This window comes from Pseudoliparis swirei, chromosome 20, assembly GCF_029220125.1.
Source record: "Pseudoliparis swirei isolate HS2019 ecotype Mariana Trench chromosome 20, NWPU_hadal_v1, whole genome shotgun sequence".
Classification (NCBI taxonomy): Eukaryota; Metazoa; Chordata; class Actinopteri; order Perciformes; family Liparidae; genus Pseudoliparis; species Pseudoliparis swirei.
Window position 1 is genome coordinate 12099306 of NC_079407.1, and position 17842 is coordinate 12117147.

General features: G+C 43.8%; 1 protein-coding gene across 1 annotated transcript; it reads right to left on the reverse strand.

The window, feature by feature from the left end:
- Nucleotides 1-13229: 13229 nt before the first annotated feature.
- On the reverse strand, nucleotides 13230-17750 carry foxa3 (forkhead box A3). Its single transcript, XM_056441985.1, has 2 exons — nucleotides 17294-17750; nucleotides 13230-16004 (listed from the first exon to the last, which is right to left on the reverse strand). Exons 1-2 carry the CDS (start codon nucleotides 17363-17365, stop codon nucleotides 14679-14681), a joined length of 1398 nt encoding a protein of 465 aa, XP_056297960.1. The 5' UTR covers nucleotides 17366-17750; the 3' UTR covers nucleotides 13230-14678.
- Nucleotides 17751-17842: the final 92 nt, after the last annotated feature.

A 17842-nucleotide genomic window follows, 5' to 3' on the forward strand; every position in this document is an offset into this window, starting at 1 on the left:
CTCTATAATTCCATCTTTGATACCAACAAACTGCTGTCTGCGATTATTAAAGATTCATCACAGCCATAACTCAGTTATGCCGTGTCCGCAGTGTTTTCAGCCCTGTGCTGTGAAAATAAGTAGAGCTTGTCTACCTGAGCGTGAGAGGCTGCCGGAGTCTCCTCAAGGAGTCCCGTTCAGCCGCGCACACACACTCCAAAACACACACACTCCAACACACACACACTCCAACACACACACACACTCCAACACACGTGTGCACACGAGTCCGGAGCCGGCAGACATAGTAGCGTTCATTCATCCTCTGGCAGCAGACGCCTCCCCCCCTCCTTCCTCCTTCCACCACTGGCCTTCAATTCCCTCCCCACCCCCCCACCATTCGTGCTTTTTTCATCCCGGCACCCTCCACCTCCTCCTTCTCTTCATCAACCCCCTCTTCAGACCACGTCCATTTTGGGCTTTGGAAAGGTAGGAAAACAGTCTGACGGATGAAGAGACAGGATGGTCCGTAACACAACTCGCTGTGCGCCAAAACCGTGTGAGCCCGCGTCCGCCGGCAATCTGTCTCCACAACCCTGCCATGTTTTTCTCTGGGTTTCCACACAGCTGCACTACACAACAGTGCTGAAGACGAGATTGAGGCTTTGGGGCATCGTCTCTCTGGATCTGGGGAGAAAGACACTTGCAGCTCCAGCAGCGGTTCAGCCCCCTGACGAGGTCTAGCGATTAAAATGAGAAATAGAAACATCCTGCACTACTACACTGAGTACTCGATCAGAATGTACTGCATACTGTTTTACTAAATGTTCATGTTAAAGCATGTGTCCGGTCCACCCCACCAGCAGCTCTGTCACGTCTCCAAAAAACGTTGACAGCTAATTTCTAAATAAACACGACCACATATTACAAATCTAAACATTTACATTCTCGCATGAAAACATATTAAAACTGTGACATACTAACAATGCATTGTGGGCAGTGGGCGGATAGCCCGGTGGCAATTAAGGGGCTCCCCATCCAAAAGTGTCCGTCCTGGTATCCATGAAGATGAGAGACAGTGTCCCTATGTGCATAAAAGCCATTGGAACGCATTTGTCTATTGGGGGTCCATTTGGGTCCAAAAACAGACTGTTTAGGCTTTCGGGATTTCTCAATTGTCAATCAAGGGGTCTCGGAGTGCCTCTGTATGTCGCACACAGATTGTGGGGCAGTTGAGTGTGTGCAGAGAGCTCAAGTCCCATACAACGATAATAATAATTTAATAATATTTTTCTTGTGTAGACCAAACCCACTACGCACTGCTTAATAGGTTTGATATCCTCCTCAGAACAGCAGTACTCAATACAGCCGGGTGGCTTGTGATTTCTTACACAGGCATTGAAACATCACACAGTTTGTCACTGAGACGGATACGTTGTGGTCCTCAGCTTCAGGATCTTCGCTAAACCAACAGTTGTATCAGTGGCTGTTTATCCACATCGGAAGCCATCGCTTCAAGGCTCGCGGAGTCAGGTCCAGGTGTGTCATACACCTTTGTGAACCGTGGGCTCTTAAGTTTGGTTAATGCACTATGTTCCCAGGAGTCGGTTCAGGTAACACGTGGGCTCTTCAACAGAGACAACAGAACGACAGCGAAGTGGGTAATTCTTCTCCCGTCTCTCGTGTGTGGGTGTTAACTTTAAACCCCCTCTGATCACCATGGCAGCACAATGAGGTGGCCGGAGGGCCACTAATGCGCCCCAGCTGGGTGCCGCACTACACTCTCAGTGGATGTGTGTGTGTTGCTGTTAATTGGTTCTGGCCGGGGAGGCCGGGGGTTTTGATTGGAGGCTTTGTAAAGAAGCAGTCACATGTCGGTGAAAAGTGAGAGGGGCCTTCAGATTCCTCTGTGACACGACAAAGTATATTAATCTGTATCACTTTACGGGTCAGCTCATCATTTGCTAGGAAGAGCCCCGAAAATAACTTAATTACAGGGGAAGTGCAGTCAAAGCATTGATCAGATAACTTGCAAATGATCAATCAATGCTATCGGTCCGTGCACACATCAGCTCAATGTGCAATCTGAAACTTTCCTATTGGACATCGTGCAATTCAAATTATAAAGAAATATATATGTATTACTTGGGTTTTAATGGAACAGGATCTTAGATTTCAAACATTGTACCGAATCACATAGATCCTTCCAGGAAAATGTGAAAAAACGGAACCATAAATTGTCACATGAGAAAAGAAGAACTTTTCTTCGATGTTGAATAGTCCATTTTCATTGAGAAAACCATGTGCATACCGCACAGAGGTGACATTTATTCAAAGATTTATACCACTGACAGTTGAATTCATTCTTTTCAAAAGAAACAAATTGTTTAAAGTTACCGCCCACCGTCTGATCCGACCGCAAACAGGTCTCTCTGTCGGTCTTGGCTCAGTGTCAGCATTGTGTTGAAGTGGTAAATTTCCTCATGACATCCAACTGCATCGACAAAGTCATAAAGGTGTCAATTGTCCCACCCCTGCAGGTGAAAGTATCAGTTGCCAATTAGCTTGACTTATCTGGCACCAACTAAGTTGTCTGCACGAGCTCAGGAGAGGAACTCTCCACCGAATCACCTGCACACCTGTGTCCCTCCTGTCGACAGGTGCTGAGTAGATGCACTGTACAAGTGTGGATTAGATTTGTGGTTGAAGCACATTGATGGGAGCAAAGAATCTCTCACTACGACCTGCGGCCACAGCTGTTATATTGTCCCCACTTACATGTGTGTGTGTGTGTGTCCAGCTGAACACATACACACATCTAATGAACTCTAAGTGCTGGCTGCAGTTGTCACGGTGGTGCGACCGTCTCAGTGCCCTCAGTCAAAGGCTTGACTTGAGTTCATTCTGGTCGGAAGCAGTGACCGGGGAGAGAACAGCTTCAAGGAAGAACATTTAGAAATTGTTAAAATCTTGTTTTAGTTTAGAAGATCATAAATCATGGAGCAGGCTTCTCATTTGCTCACTTTTGCTGGTTGAAGTGAGAATGTTGACGGCTGCAGATTATATATCAGCCGCAGCTACTTGACCCTTGGCCTTTGAATGCAAAACTATTTATTCTTATATGCGCTGGTCAAAAACCTCGGAATTCTATGTTAGCTTGACGTTGGTGACTCACTGTCTTTCTGGCACCCACTAAGTATTCAGTTATTTAAAAAAAAGTTTTTGACAAACAAGGTTTCCGTCCGACAACGACGACATGCTGTTAAGCATCTATTCCGAGTAGGAAACAGGTAATGGGTGTGGCCCCTTCAACATCCACACCTGTGATGACTCATAAGTGAGGGGCATAATGTGTGTGTGTGTGTGTGTGTTTGTGTGTGTACACTGCCATGCAACTGTATACTGTATATGTAAGTCGATGTGTTTTACGGATGTGAATGTGTGTGCAAGTTTGTGACCTGTTTTGTGGGGACCTACATCTGATTCGACTGACATTGTGGGGACTTACCTTCCTTTTGGGGATTGAATGCCCAATAACATAAAACATTGTTCAAGATTAGGTTTTGGGTTCAGGTTAAGGTTAGGCTAGTAGCAGTTATGGTTTGGGTTAAGTCAATGTAATGTCCCCACATGTCATGAAAACACGGATGTGTGTGTGTGTGTGTGTGTGTTGTAAATGTAACTGAAAAATCATTCTTCTCACTCCCATCTGTTGAAGACAAACTGCGCCACCAGCCTCGGGGCCATTAGTTCCATTGCTCCTCGACTTTATGATACACAGGTAAAAGTTGCTCAAAACAAATATGGATTTCAGCTTGTAGAATATTAAACAATCAGAGATTCTCTGTGCTGTAAACAAAGATTAATCCTCTGATTTGCGGCAAATATTTGCAGCAAATAATCAGTGTCATGAGGATATTTGCCAAGTCAAGGCTGTCCTCCTCGCCACTCTGCCACTTTCTCGCAGATCAAGTCGAGCCAAGTTTTATTGATACTTGGTTTGGTTGAGCAGCTAAACGTCTGTCTCTTTCAATGCTGTATGCCGCAAATCTGCACCGTCACATAATGTGAATTGGCCTATTATCACGTTGATATTGATGATAATTCATAAGACTGTATGTCACATGTTGTCATGTAGAAAAATCCCGAGGGATGGGTTGCCATGGACTGTCTTTCTGACTGACTTTAACTCTCTAAGTGTCTCCCTTTACTTGAATCATTGAATTAAGGCAAATAATAACTGTTGAACTTGTTCCAAAGCTCAGTCTTGCCCTCCTGATGTTAGTTTCTTCTTCTCTTCATCTATCTATCTAGAAAGTGTTTTTATAAACTAAAGCAAACTGGAAAATTCCTAAATCTCCCAGGAAAAGCTAGCAGGACAATTTATTTGTACACAACCTTTGCCAGTTTGTGGATAAAACCAACAAACATTAAAAAGAAAACTGAACAAAGAAAATAGCATATCTAAGCCGACACATCTTCATCCATCTCCGAGATGGAGACAAACACAGCCTCCGACATTCTCGGTGGGTCTTTATACCTCTTATGTATGTGTGTGTGGGTGTGTGTGTGTCTCAATTTCTGTAATTTACAAGGCAGTGGACAGTAGTGGCTGTCATTTTCAATTCAAGTAGTGTTGTCTTAAAGTCTAGCCAGAAGCTCTCTTTCACACACGCACTTTCACCGTGTGTTTGACCCGACACATGCTCTCCAGATGTTGGCGAACATTCCTGAAGGTCTCATCACACTTGTGGACATTTTATGTCTTCTTGCACCGTCCTGGCACTGTCACAGCTCAGCTCTTGGTTTGTTCAAATTGAAAGCTGCTATGAAGAGGTGGGGGCGTCCAGCAGAACGTGGGCCAGTAACTCTTCTTTTCTTTTGACTGAAAGCATGACATTTGTGGCTCGCTGTAACATCTGGGGGTTAATTAAATGCTCCCACACTGCCAGCTGTCACAGGGGCCCCCATACCGTTGTTCCGGCAGAGGCCGCTCAGGTGTGAATGCACCCAAGATGCACTGAGCTCTGATCGCTCAGACCATGTTCAGGGTTGGACTGAACCTCGTGTGGCTGTATTGTTTTAGCATTGTGTGCTCGAATGTGTGTCTACATAGGAGGACCGCCTACTCAACTGACGTGTGCGTGTGTGTGTGCAAAGTTGTCGCACTGATGATCCACTTATTTCTCCGAGTGAGAATAATCCCAGTTAAGGCGGTTTAAGGTGTGTTGATTGATTTACGGTGACGTGCATTGAGCATGAACACATTGCCTGTTGGATGGCCTTCTGATGAAGATGCGATGCTTGATTCTAAAAGATGCACTTTATAGCTCTTTCAAAACTCCAACAGTGAACTCTGAGGAGTTTGTTTATGGCACTATGAAAGGAAAATCAATGTAGCGCTTTAAAACCAGTGAGAAGCGAATACTCTCCTTGTGTTGCTGGTGCAAAATGTGAACGCCAAACTAGCTAGCAACAAACTTGTTCAGCAACAGGAGACTTTTCACTTATGCTCAACAAGTCAATCAAAGGCGTTTTAGTCCTGCCTCCCAATGACAGGATTAAGAGCACCTTGGGGTGAAGTGCCCTGCCCGTAGGCGTCTTGGCAGTGTAATTGTCGAGTGCCCTTGTAACGGATGTTACGGGGGCAGTCTTCCAGCATTATTAACTTTGCCTGTGTTGAAATAACACAGCGATTAGTCTGCATGTCGGAGAGGACTTATCACTTAGATGGGCCGTGTGACATCACAAGTCTGGGAAGTGAAGATTAGTGTGGATCAAAGTTTATTCGAGTGATATGAACCTTGCCGGGGTGTTCCCCTGCGTCCATCTCAGTGCTCGACATTATAAACTCCAACCCGAGGCTGCTGGATGACACACGAGTAAGAGGGAACCACACAAAGTCCTGAGGATATTGTTCTTCACGCCCCCCTCCACTGCATATCCAAACATCCTGAAACCACAGAGGAGAAACAGGACTCAGTCTTGAAACACAGCCGGTGTATTAACCTTGGATTCTTATCACCTGAGCCCTGTGAGCAATTTTTATTTTGAAATCTGCAGTGCGAAAAAGTGGACCTGACAAACCCGACAGGTGCTCTGTGTATAATCATAACAGAGACAATGTTACTCGCGCAAATTAAGATAAGATAAGAGAAAGACTTTATTGACACTTGCAGGGAAACTGGGTCAGTGCAAACAGAGGCAGGATGCAGCGAACATAAATCTGAAATGATGATGCAAAAATAAAACAGGAAGTAGAATAAAAAAATTGTTTTGCAAACATACAGTTTACTCAGTTATTCGAGCTTGATCAGGAATTTCTGGATCAAGTTAAAAAGCGCTAGAGGGATTAGGACCAGCCACCTTTTCGAAAAACCTGCTTGTCGGACTTTTAGCCTGCTGTTTGACGGTCTTTTTTGTCCTTCCATGATTGTCCCTGAGTCGCTGGATCTGTTTTAATCGATACTGTCTCCACCCCCCCACCCCACCCCACCCGCCCCCCATCAGGTTAAATGCAATCAGCCGCCTCCACTGTGTTCGTCTCTCAGGCCAGCAATTTTTATCTCGGGCCTCTTTGCAACACCCACGGCCGACAGAGCAAAGTCCAACAGCTTATCTGTGCCTCCGCTGGCCGGTGGCGCTCCGTCTGTCCGTCTGTCTGTCTGTCTGAATGACACACTAACTGACTGTCTCTCTACTTTACTAGCTGCTGCTCTACTCATCTCCCTGCCTTTTTGATCTAAACACAGCTTTTAATCCATGTGACTGTCTGTCACATAATAGAGACGCCAGTATGTTACTGTTATTTTACAGTGCAGCTGCTGTAATTTATTTGAACAGTATCTTCTTGTATATTGGAATACAGTATGTGATAGTAGAATAACTGGTTTTACAGTATCATGGCAGTATATGCCAGTAGGTTACTGTTTATTTACAAGGGGTCATAAAGTCTGTTACTTTTGCATTGAATTCCCTAAATCAAACAAAAGTTAAGACACACAATAATTCATATTTAATGCAATGTAGGTAATAAAATGTCCTAAATCATTTAAACTTTTACTTTAGACTTTATAAGATAAATAATATTAGTAATATTTGTATTTCTTAAAAATGAAGTTACTGCATGTTTGGAAGAAACATAATTAATTACACACCCATTTTACACATGTAAATATGTATATAATATGTATAAATATGTTTATTTGTAACAAGGGAATTTAAAGTGCTTCACATAAAATCATTTAAAGCACCAAAACACAATGCAAAAGAAAACAACATTTAAAAAGATTTTTTTTTTAAAGCAAGAAATATAACACAACGCAGTTAAAGAAATTAACTACCAGTGAACACACCGTTACAATAGTCGAGTCTACTGAAGATAAACGTGTGGTTGTGGTCTAAATCCATAACTACATCTAGATTTCTGGCTTGGTTTGTGGGTTTTAACATCAGCGATTGAAGCTGAGCGCTGGTTTTCAGGTCTACAGTCCTCTGTGATAGAACAATAAACACAAGTTAGGGAAATACAGTTACATCTTCACACCGTAATTGGCATTTAACTTTACTGACATTTGCTGGCTATGCGGTTAACTCACTAACGTTACGACAGCTAATTAAGTTCAAGCTAGCTAACCTTAAAGAATTAGCAATTTTAATAAACTGGTGAAACGAAACAGACAAATAAAACATTAACTGAGATGGTAACATTTCAATAAACATGAAGAGAAAACAATATTTCAAAAAATTAGCTATATCATCGAAGAAATATTAGCCTACAATCAACAAGCCGATGTAGGCTACATGGATAGTGGACTCACTGAATTTATATAGAGATGCGTATTTCTACCACTTCACAGTAAATTATATTATGCTAACTCAATACCTGAAGTTCCTCTTTATGATTGTAAATGTGTTGTTTACTTTTTTCTGTTGTTTTTCTGGCAAAAAAAGAACAAAAGTTAAATAAATTTGCGACAAGGGGTTAAGAGTTCGGACTTTGAACGAATAATCTTAATATCTGACATAAAGCCGAGAAAAAAATCTAAATCAGGAATTGCTTAGCAAATGTTTGAAAAATTACTGAAACAAATACATTTCCTTCGGCTTACAAATCATTTCAAATCGTTGAATTGTGCACATTTAAGTTGTGCATTTCCTGAATAACTTCCATACCACTTTGGAACAAAAAAAGTATATTTGTTGTGAGGCTGACGGAGCTATGAACTGTCTCCTCTTCTTTGTCTTCTATATGAGCCGCAGCTTCTGAATGTCAGTCTGACTGGCCCGTTCCCATTTTTGTCTGTTTTCCAAGTTGCCATAGATTTACAGCTCTTTCTGACTGCCTGAATTGCAGCATTCCCTATTAAAAACATCTTTTAGTTAGTTTATCTGTGTGTTTTCATATGACTTCATTTATTGACTATTATTTATTTTCGCTTAATGTTACTCATTTTCAACATACCCAAATAACTATATAACTCTCTCTCTATATATATATAGAGAGAGAGAGTTATATATTGTTATATATATAACTATATATATATATATATAACTATATATAGTTATATATAACTATATATATATATAACTATATGTATATAACCATATATAACTCTCTCTCTATATATAATCATATATAACTCTCTCTATATATATAACCATTTATAACTCTCTCTATAAGAGAGTTTATCCATAACTAACTGACCTGTCAGTCAAAATAAGGGAGCGTACCGCTAAAGCTGTATGTGCTCCCTTCTCTCTCTCTCTCTTTCTCTCTTTCTCCCCCCCCCCCCCACTTCATTCCCTCCCTCTCCTCAGGCAATAACAAGTGTAAACAGTTCATCCACCCAACAGGATCCAGGATGCACAGCGTCGTTTGCATGGCACATCTTGAAAACATGCACCGCCCTTTTTCTCTCCTCTCGTCTCATTTCTTTCTTTCTTTTGTGCCTTTCTTTCGGTACGTGCTTGTAGAAGCTTTTCAATCAAACACCTGTTAAATGGAACACTGCTGCTCAGTGAAACACACAAATGTCATTTTGTTATTAGAGACTTTCTTGTTGTTTTTTGTTAAGTTTTTTTTGTCTACTTCAGTGCACGTTCCATTTCTGGATTATCAGCTTAAACACAGTTGGGAGTGTTTGGTGCTTTTTAAAGTACGATTAAATGTGGGTTCGATGTAAACTACAGCAGCAGTAGAAAAATACGCCTAATTTCTTTGCGTGTTCGAGCACAGACGCTCTTTGTACAAGCTCTACCTTGGCTTCTGCTGTCACCAGGCCCCGAGGGCTGCTGTCATCAAGTGTTCAACAGGGAGAGCTGAGAGACTGTTGCACCTCAGGAGACAGATATTCGTGTAACTGAGAATGACGCCAGCATCTTCCTCGCACAGATCTGGAGGCTGAGGCTTTGTCAGACCTCGGGCACTAATTAGGCAAAACACAAACTGTTGAGTCGTGCTGTAGATAAGATACCATCTTATCTATGGATCTCACGCCAAAACTGTTTCATGTGTCTCACAGTGTTTTTTTTGGCTATTTACAAAACTAGAAATGGAGTAAAATTCAACGTACGGCCCTTTTCTTTTTCAATCGTGAGGATCACGAAAATTATTAAATACAGATTTTCTGCCGAGTGAAACGTATTGAAGGTGTTAACTGGTCAGTGCCAGTACTGCGGCCCAGTGTCCGCAGGAATCGTGTAATGTAGCAGGCCCTCAATTATTGTTTCCTTTGCCTAGTCAAGTTAGTTTTGTGCCTATACATCACCAGGCCTCAACTAAAGTGCTGTTAGTGAAAAACAGTTGTGTTTCATTAAGAAATAGACAAAATGAAGCACTTTTTCTCTGTTTTTTACGATTTCACTCGGATGAAAATCAGGAATTCGTATGTTTCATCAAGATGTATTATTTTATTGATTTGTTGAACAGCACAAACTGATTTTTAAACTCAGCCTCACCGCAGTTGGTGAAAATAGTTCCATACATTGCAACATGACGGTCACACAAATGAAACGAAAACCACGTGTGCTAGCAAGTTACACTACCGTTCAAAAATTTGGGATCACTTAGAAATGACTTTATTTTTCAAAGAAAAGCACTGTTTTTTCAATAAAGATAACATTAAATTAATCAGAAATACACACTCTACATTGTTAATGTGGTAAATGACTATTCTAGGTGGAAGTGTCTGGTTTCTCATGAAATATCTCCATAGGTGTATAGAGGCCCATTTACAGCAACTATCACTCCAGTCTTCTAATGGTACATTGTGTTTGCTAATCGCCTTAGAAGACTAATGTCTGATTAGAAAACCCGTGCAATTATGTTAGCACAGCTGAAAACAGTTATGCTGGTGATATAAGCTATACAACTGGCCTTCCTTTGAGCTTGAAGTTTGTAGAACAAAATTAATATTTCAAATATTAATCATTATTTCTAACCTTGTCAATGTCTTGACTATATTTTATATTCATTTGATAAATAAAAGTGTGATTTTTCATGGAAGACACAAAATTGTCTGGGTGATCCCAAACTTTTGAACGGTAGTGTATGTAGCAACGAATATTAGGAAAGACTACTTTTGGTGGGTTATTCAAACTAACACTGTCACGGCTCATGTCCTTTTTTGGTCTTTTCCCCATGTCTCTTGTGTCTGCTGTTCGTTCTCTGTAAGGTGTGTGTGTGTGTGTGTGTGTGTGTGTGTTTGTGCCATGGGCGTGGCTTCCAGCACCTGGCGTCATCTCCACACCTGCACCTCATCTCCAGCACCTGCATTCAATCATATTATCAGATCCATCCAATTAAAACACCCCGGCGTTCCTCTCTCCAGTTGCCAGATTATTTCACCGTTTCCAGGATTTAGATTGCTCACGTACGTTACATCGTGTTTGACTTCTTACTAACCTCTGTTCCCTCTACCCAGGATTCACAGGATTCCTGTGCCTGCACTCCTGCTCAGCTGCCGCTCACGCCACCTCACCGCTCTGCCTGCACTCACCTCCTGTCCTACCATCTCATCGCTGTCCGGTCAATAAAACCCATTAGCTTCACCCGAACTTGCCGTCCCCCGTGCCTGCGCTTACAAACCTTACAAACACTGGCCAATCAATGAGATTGTTTCCCAGAGCGTCGTTGTGATGTGTTTTTCCCAAACCGAACAAAAAGGTTGCTTTGCTAAAAACCTAAATTTCACTTTTTACAAAATCCGAAACCATACCAGGTCTTTGGTTGCGTGAAGTCCTCTCGACTATGATTGGATGAACCATCTATCAATTAAATTTTTACTGAAACCAGCCTGGAGAAGAGGGAATAGACTCTTTTACGTGGAGAAAGGTCTTCATGGGTGTTCCTTGCTCTTCTGAATCTATTGCAGCTATCTGCTTCGGTGTGTTTTTCACTGACAGGGCGACAGAGCTTTGGTTGAGGTCTGGTGACGTCTAGGCACAAACATAACTTGATCCGGGAAAGGGAAACGTTAATCGAGGGTCTGCGTCTTTACATGATTCCTGCGCACCATGCAAGGTTACTTACCTTTGTCCCTCAACTTGGGCCCCAATTTCCATTTTCCACTTCACGTACTTCCCACACTAGCAAAGACCGAGTTCAACCTCTTACGACATGTTGAGTTTAGAATTCAAGACATTATGTTCTTGAAAAACAAAGAACCGTTTGAGCTCAAACCACAGAACGTTTTTCAGCTGAGGTTATTGTGGCCATTTGTGACATCTAGACTGTTATCAGCAGCCGCTATCTATTTTCTAAGAGTCTCGCATTTGGAATTTGGGTCAGCTGAGGGTTACAGATTACAATCGAGAGGTTACAAATGTAAGGGTCACACTTAAGTTTCTATTTTTTTTCCTTTCTCCCTTTTGTCGCCAGAAAACGTTCCACGCTTAACTGCTGCATTGTTGCTCCCTCGAAACCTCCAGCATGTTATCTGTGCACAGACTCTAATCAGCTTTTTCTTCATGAGAAGTCCGGACTGAATCAGCACGGTCACCTGATTACTGCAAGGGGACATATCTAAGTGACATTTCAGTCAGCCAGGTTAGTCACACCTGGGGCGACCGTGTGTGTGTGTGTGTGTGCGTGCGTACGTGCGTGCGTGTGTTGTAGCTGTGGAGACCGTATCAGGCGGGCGCTCTCCTATCTTATCAAGCCAACTGCTCTAAAGGGACTATTGTGTATGCAAGGTGACAAACTCCCTTTAGATTCTTTCTAAGACTATAGACCAGTGGCCTTTTTTTAAGGTGTGTGTGTGTGTGTGTGTATGCGCGTGCGCGTGCATGTTGCTGCAGTCTATATTCTTAAGCCTCTGGAATCGTGGTTGCTGTGCTTGACGCAACGGGGAAGAATGGGCCGCGGAAATTACGTGACGACTGACAAACAGCGGAGGCCGAGGTTGAGCAAGCCAGTGGAGAGACAGACATGCAGGCAGACAGGTAGACGCGAGTCATGGCGACAGGGCGAGAGGCCAGGGACGGGCAGCTGCAGGAACCAAGATCAATAAAGTAGCGTGCTATTTTTTTTTACGGCAGGTGGAACCGTACATGCATCAATCCTGACTCATTCTCCTGATAATATTCAGCAGGTTTCCATACTCAGCTCCTCTCATGCTTGCAGGAAGTGATGTGTTTGGATCTGATTGGTCCGATCAGGCACAACCTCTGCCCCGTTTTGGTTCTGTTCAAGTTGGTGTGCTGAGGGTTCAGGACGGGTCTGGGTCTCGCTGTGCGTATATACGTGTGTGTGTGTGCCCCCCAGGGCATGTGCAGAAGTCTGCTTTGAGGTTCTCAGTGTGATCCGTCCGTGTTTAGTCTACCAGTCCGACATGTCACACACCACAGTCATTTGGTCAGGAGCTGTTTCAACAAGGCGCTGCTATTCCTGCAGCAGCGGGAGGAGGAAGTTGCGATTGATTGATTGACGAGTCATCGAGGTCCCCGTCAGCACGACGCCACGTGATCCAGGAAGCACATTCTTTTAAAGTCTTTTAGAAAAATAAAATTGCGTTAATAAACAGTATTTCTGGGGAAATGACCAGTGAGACTTTTTTAAATATAGCATTTTTATTTTCATGTTTTTTAGAGATTTACCTGAGTACTTCTTGGAAAGTACTTTGAAACAAATTAAGCTTGTGAAAAAACCCACTGTTAATGTATTTAGAAGGAAGGCGAAGCGGCTTTCAGCGTCGTCCTCGGCACCAACAAACACTTCCTATCGCCGGCATAAAAAGGAAATACAAACCCATGTTTCTCCCCACATTTTTTGCCTTTTTAATAAGAAAAATGAAACAATAATCATTTAAATCACATTTACAACCAACAGAAAAACAACAACGACGACAAAAAAACGACAACAATATATTATATCAGCACACTTTCAAAAGTTTGAAAAGCAACGCAGCTTAAATAAAAGACAATTAATTTTTGAAACTTAAAATATAAGCAGGACACCGTGTGACCTGAACCTTCCATGTCCTCCTCTGGACAATCCTTCAATAGATCGTCGATGCATTGATGTAAGAAAAAGGCACTTTTTGGGGAATGGTCATTCGACACCCGCTGACATCGTTACACTGATCCCATTGAGCCGACGCATTGACATTGTGAGGGGGGGCTCCTAAGTATTGTTGTAACACACTATCAGCCCACCTGGCCGTCGGGAGCTCCATAGTGCAAAGTACTGTATGTAAATCCTCCCATAGTGCATCTCTCCTACCCCTCCTCCTGTTTTTAGTAACTGACTGAGCTCCCCCCGCATGCCGGCTATCTCTGATTCAGAATCTGACATTCTGTAGAGAAAGCATCTGGTTTTAATGCTCCTGTAACAAAAAAACATAAACACAACATGTTTTTTTTTGTATTTCTATTATTTTTTGCAATGGTTTTGACCACAGTTGCTTTCCCTCCTTTCGGCTGCAGAAGATTGTTTAGTTTCCCCGGAGCGAGGACAAAATGGCTTCTTTTTTCTTTTCTTTGTTTATATCGACCAAAAAGAACAAATGCAGACTTCATCCGCTACATGTACATTGACGAATGCCTGATCTGACGGAAATGATGGACGTGGTGTGAAATGTCGTAACGCAAAAAACTAAACTAAACTGAACTAAAGGGTTCCCACTGCAGTAACACCTGCCTGAAGCAGTAACCTCTCGGAACTCGCCCGGCGTCTCTCCGTCTTCCGATTAGAAGAAGAAAAACCTCTCACATTTGTGTTGTAACTGGTCAACAGAGCGCTATACAAGATATATTAAAATGTATTCCCTTCATAAATAAATGCAAATGTTCTTTTTTCCTCCCCGTATTACCTCTATTTACATTTTGTACAAAGCCAATTTCCCCAGGACAGAGTCGGACTCCGGCATCGAAACACACACACACATACACACACATGCACACACACACACACACACACACACATCCAAGTCCTCAGTGTGACCAACCAGTCTGCATATTCTTCAGAGTTGGTCAAACAAAAAGAAATGTCCTTTGGTCCCCTCAAACCCGGCAGCCATTTTAGATGCAAGTCTCTTTTGAGGCCTCTGGACGTGAGCCAGAGAGGGAGAGAAAGAGGAAGATAAAGAGGGGTGTCCATTTTAGAAAAGGCAGGAGAGAGAAATAAGTCATCTTGGCTCGCCTTAAGAGACAGGTGTGTGAGTGGGGGCCGGGGGTGGGTGGGGGTGAAGGCGTCCACATTAGGAAGCATTGAGCACCGAGCGGCTGTACAGAGTTTGGTAGTAAGCGCCTGAGTCCATGGTGGCCGGCCCCTGGCTGTCGTAGATCTGCTTGGCCCCCACGGGGGAGCCGCTGGCGTAGCTGTTGTAGGCCATCACCTGGTCCTGGTAGGACTTGAGGTCCATCTTCTGCTCATTGGACATGAGGTTAGTGATGGAGAAGGGGTGGTTGAAGTTGTAGTGGGGGTCCAGGGACTTGAGGGCGTCGCTATGTAGGTCCATGTGCTGCTGCATGGCGCTGGGCATGAGGTGGCCACCGCCCACGAGAGACTGGGAGTGGAGGAGCGGGCTGGAGGAGGTGGCGGCCGACAGGGACAGGGAGGACGACGCGGAGGAGGACGGAGGCAGGGAGATGGGCGGGCTGTGGAGGTGTGAGGAGGACAGCGGCGGGCAGTCCAGCGGACCCATTGAGTTCCGGGGTTGCGGCTGGTCGTCCGAGGAGCCAGGGTGGGAGTTGTCCGAGTGGGCGGAGTCAGCTCCCTCCGATCCTCCCATAGGGCTGTGGTCCTCCCCGAGGTGATCCCCGCCGTGGCCCCCTTTCCCTGAACCCCCCTCCTGGCTCTTGGCCGCCTTCTTCGCCAGCTTCTCCTCGATCTTGAAGCGCTTCTGGCGCCTCAGGTAGCAGCCGTTCTCGAACATGTTGCCCGACTGCGGGTGCAGGGTCCAGTAGGAACCCTTGCCCGGCTTGTCCGGCGAGCGCGCCACCTTCACAAAGCAGTCGTTGAAGGAGAGCGAGTGGCGGATGGAGTTCTGCCAGCGCTGCTGGTTCTCGCGGTAGTATGGGAACAGTTCCATGATCCACTGGTAGATCTCGTTCAGGGTGAGCATCTTGCTGCCGCTCTGCTGGATTGCCATGGTGATGAGGGAGATGTAGGAGTACGGCGGCTTGGCGTGGGTCAGGGAGCGCCGGTAGGGCTTAGGGGGCAACTCCTTGGGCCCGGCGCGGCTCAGGGGTGCGGCGGAGGAGTACCCCAGCTGGCTCATGGACTGGCCCATGTTCTGGTAGTGGGTCAGGGAGCCCAGGGAGCCCAGGGAGCCGGGAGCGGCGGGGCCCAGCTGGCTCAGAGGGCCCGAGCCGAGTGACGAGGCCACCGGGGAGAGGGACATGTGGCCGGGCCCGGAGCCCATGGAGGCCAGGGGGGAGCTGCTGAGGCTGGAGCTTGGGTACGCCATGTTCATGCCCGCTGGGGAGGCGGTGGCCGGGTTCAAGTTGATGTAGCTGTTGATGGTGCCCATGGAGCCCATGGAGCCCAGACCAGAGTTCATGTTGCTGGGGGAGGAATATAGCTGGGGGAAAGAGGAACAACATCTGGTTATTCACAAGAGAACAAAAACGCAGTTGGCTTTTAAAGCAACAACAACAATATATATATATATATTAATTTTTTTATATATATATTATTTTTCTCCAAATATAATACACTTTTTTCTTGGATCAAACTGGTATTGATTTAAAAGAGTGGCTGCAGTGAAGGTCTGAACGCGAGAGTAAAGCGGCTTGACTCCTTATCAATGCACAATGAGGCTCTCAGTGCGCGGGGATGACATGGATTTCACACCGCGATGTTAACCTGTAAAATGCGTAAAAGCGCGTCATGGAGCCTCTCGGCTCAGACCAGACGGCCTTCTCCGCTGTCTTCTAAATCTTCACTATTTAACTCAACTTTTCTATTTTATTATTACATTATTTTCTGTTCTACGTTTTTTTGCTGAAGAGGAATAATTCCGTGTGATTTTGTTCTTCTTCTTCTTGGTGATAAAATCCTTTTGCGGAGAGGATAACGGTTTAGATAAAGGTTCTCCGGAGGCCATGAAGGGATCGCGGCCCGCTTACTGATCGCTGGTTACATATTATCAGACTATTTAATTTCATCAGCTCGAGGTGAGGACTGGAGCTGCTGATGGAATTAACTCTAATTGAATTAGTGAGGGGGGAGAAAGAAAGAAAAAAAAGTCTCGTTACATTTACACCTGAATCGTCGCAACACTTCAACAGCTGCGGGAGCACAAAGGAAGAAAGTCTATTGGAGCAACTAAGAACCGAAATAATAATAATAACAATAATAATAATAATAATAATAGGTATTAATGAATATATTAAATACATGTAGTATTGCTGTTGTTTTTTATTTTTATTTGTTTTTATATTTGAATAATGTTACTATAGGGATATTTTTTCTACAGTAGAAAAATACACGTGTTGGTATTATTTAAAGTTTATTTATCCTGATAATAATTGGTAAGTGTTAAACTACTAACAATGCACCGTGATACTCAATCTTACTTTATAATACTCACCGTTATTCTAATTATTATGGTACTACGACAATATTCCCATAGGAGCTTATAAGAAGTGAATGTAAAATCGTTATCATATTATTGTATCATCAAATCGGGATAACAGCTGGCTCTTTTTTTTAACAGAGTCCTGCACAAGTAATTTGGTCTTCTCGATTTCACTGGCAAGAAAACCCTTTAACTTAATTCTCCGAACAACACGAGTAAATAAGAAAACAGTGGTTTAATAATTATTCTGTTATTATTGCTGCTACTTCAATGAGTGAGCGTGTCTTTACCTCGCTGGCCTCACTGTAGAAAGTATTCCACTCTGGTAGATCATGTGCTTCCATCTTCACGGAGCTCAACATCCCCAAGACAAGTCTTTGGAGGAGAAAGACTTATCTATGACCGGATTGTTTGAACAAATATCAAAAAGAAATATACAATCCTTTGCAACGTTTTTAGTTGTTGAAAACAAAAGAAAAAAACGTCAAAAGCACAAGTCTCTCGTTTGCCAACAAAAGAGGGAGGAATTGTGTAGAGTCAAAAAAGAGAACGAAACAACGCTCTGCTCCTGGAAATTGTAAAGTCAATATGTCTTATTCGTCAGTCGTCCATTGTTTCATAATCTTATTCTTCTTATGGCTCAGCAGATGTTGAATTATTGTGGCTCGTGTTTTTCTTCTCTCTCTCTCTGTCCTCCGGGGCCTCGGAACGCAGCGTGTGGCAGGCGGAGGTGCAGCGCGCAAATACAGTAGAGGGACCTGGACGTCCTCCTCTTATAAGATGCCGGCGGGTCACGCCCCACTCCCCACATTTGAATACCAGGAAGGGCCCCAGCAAAA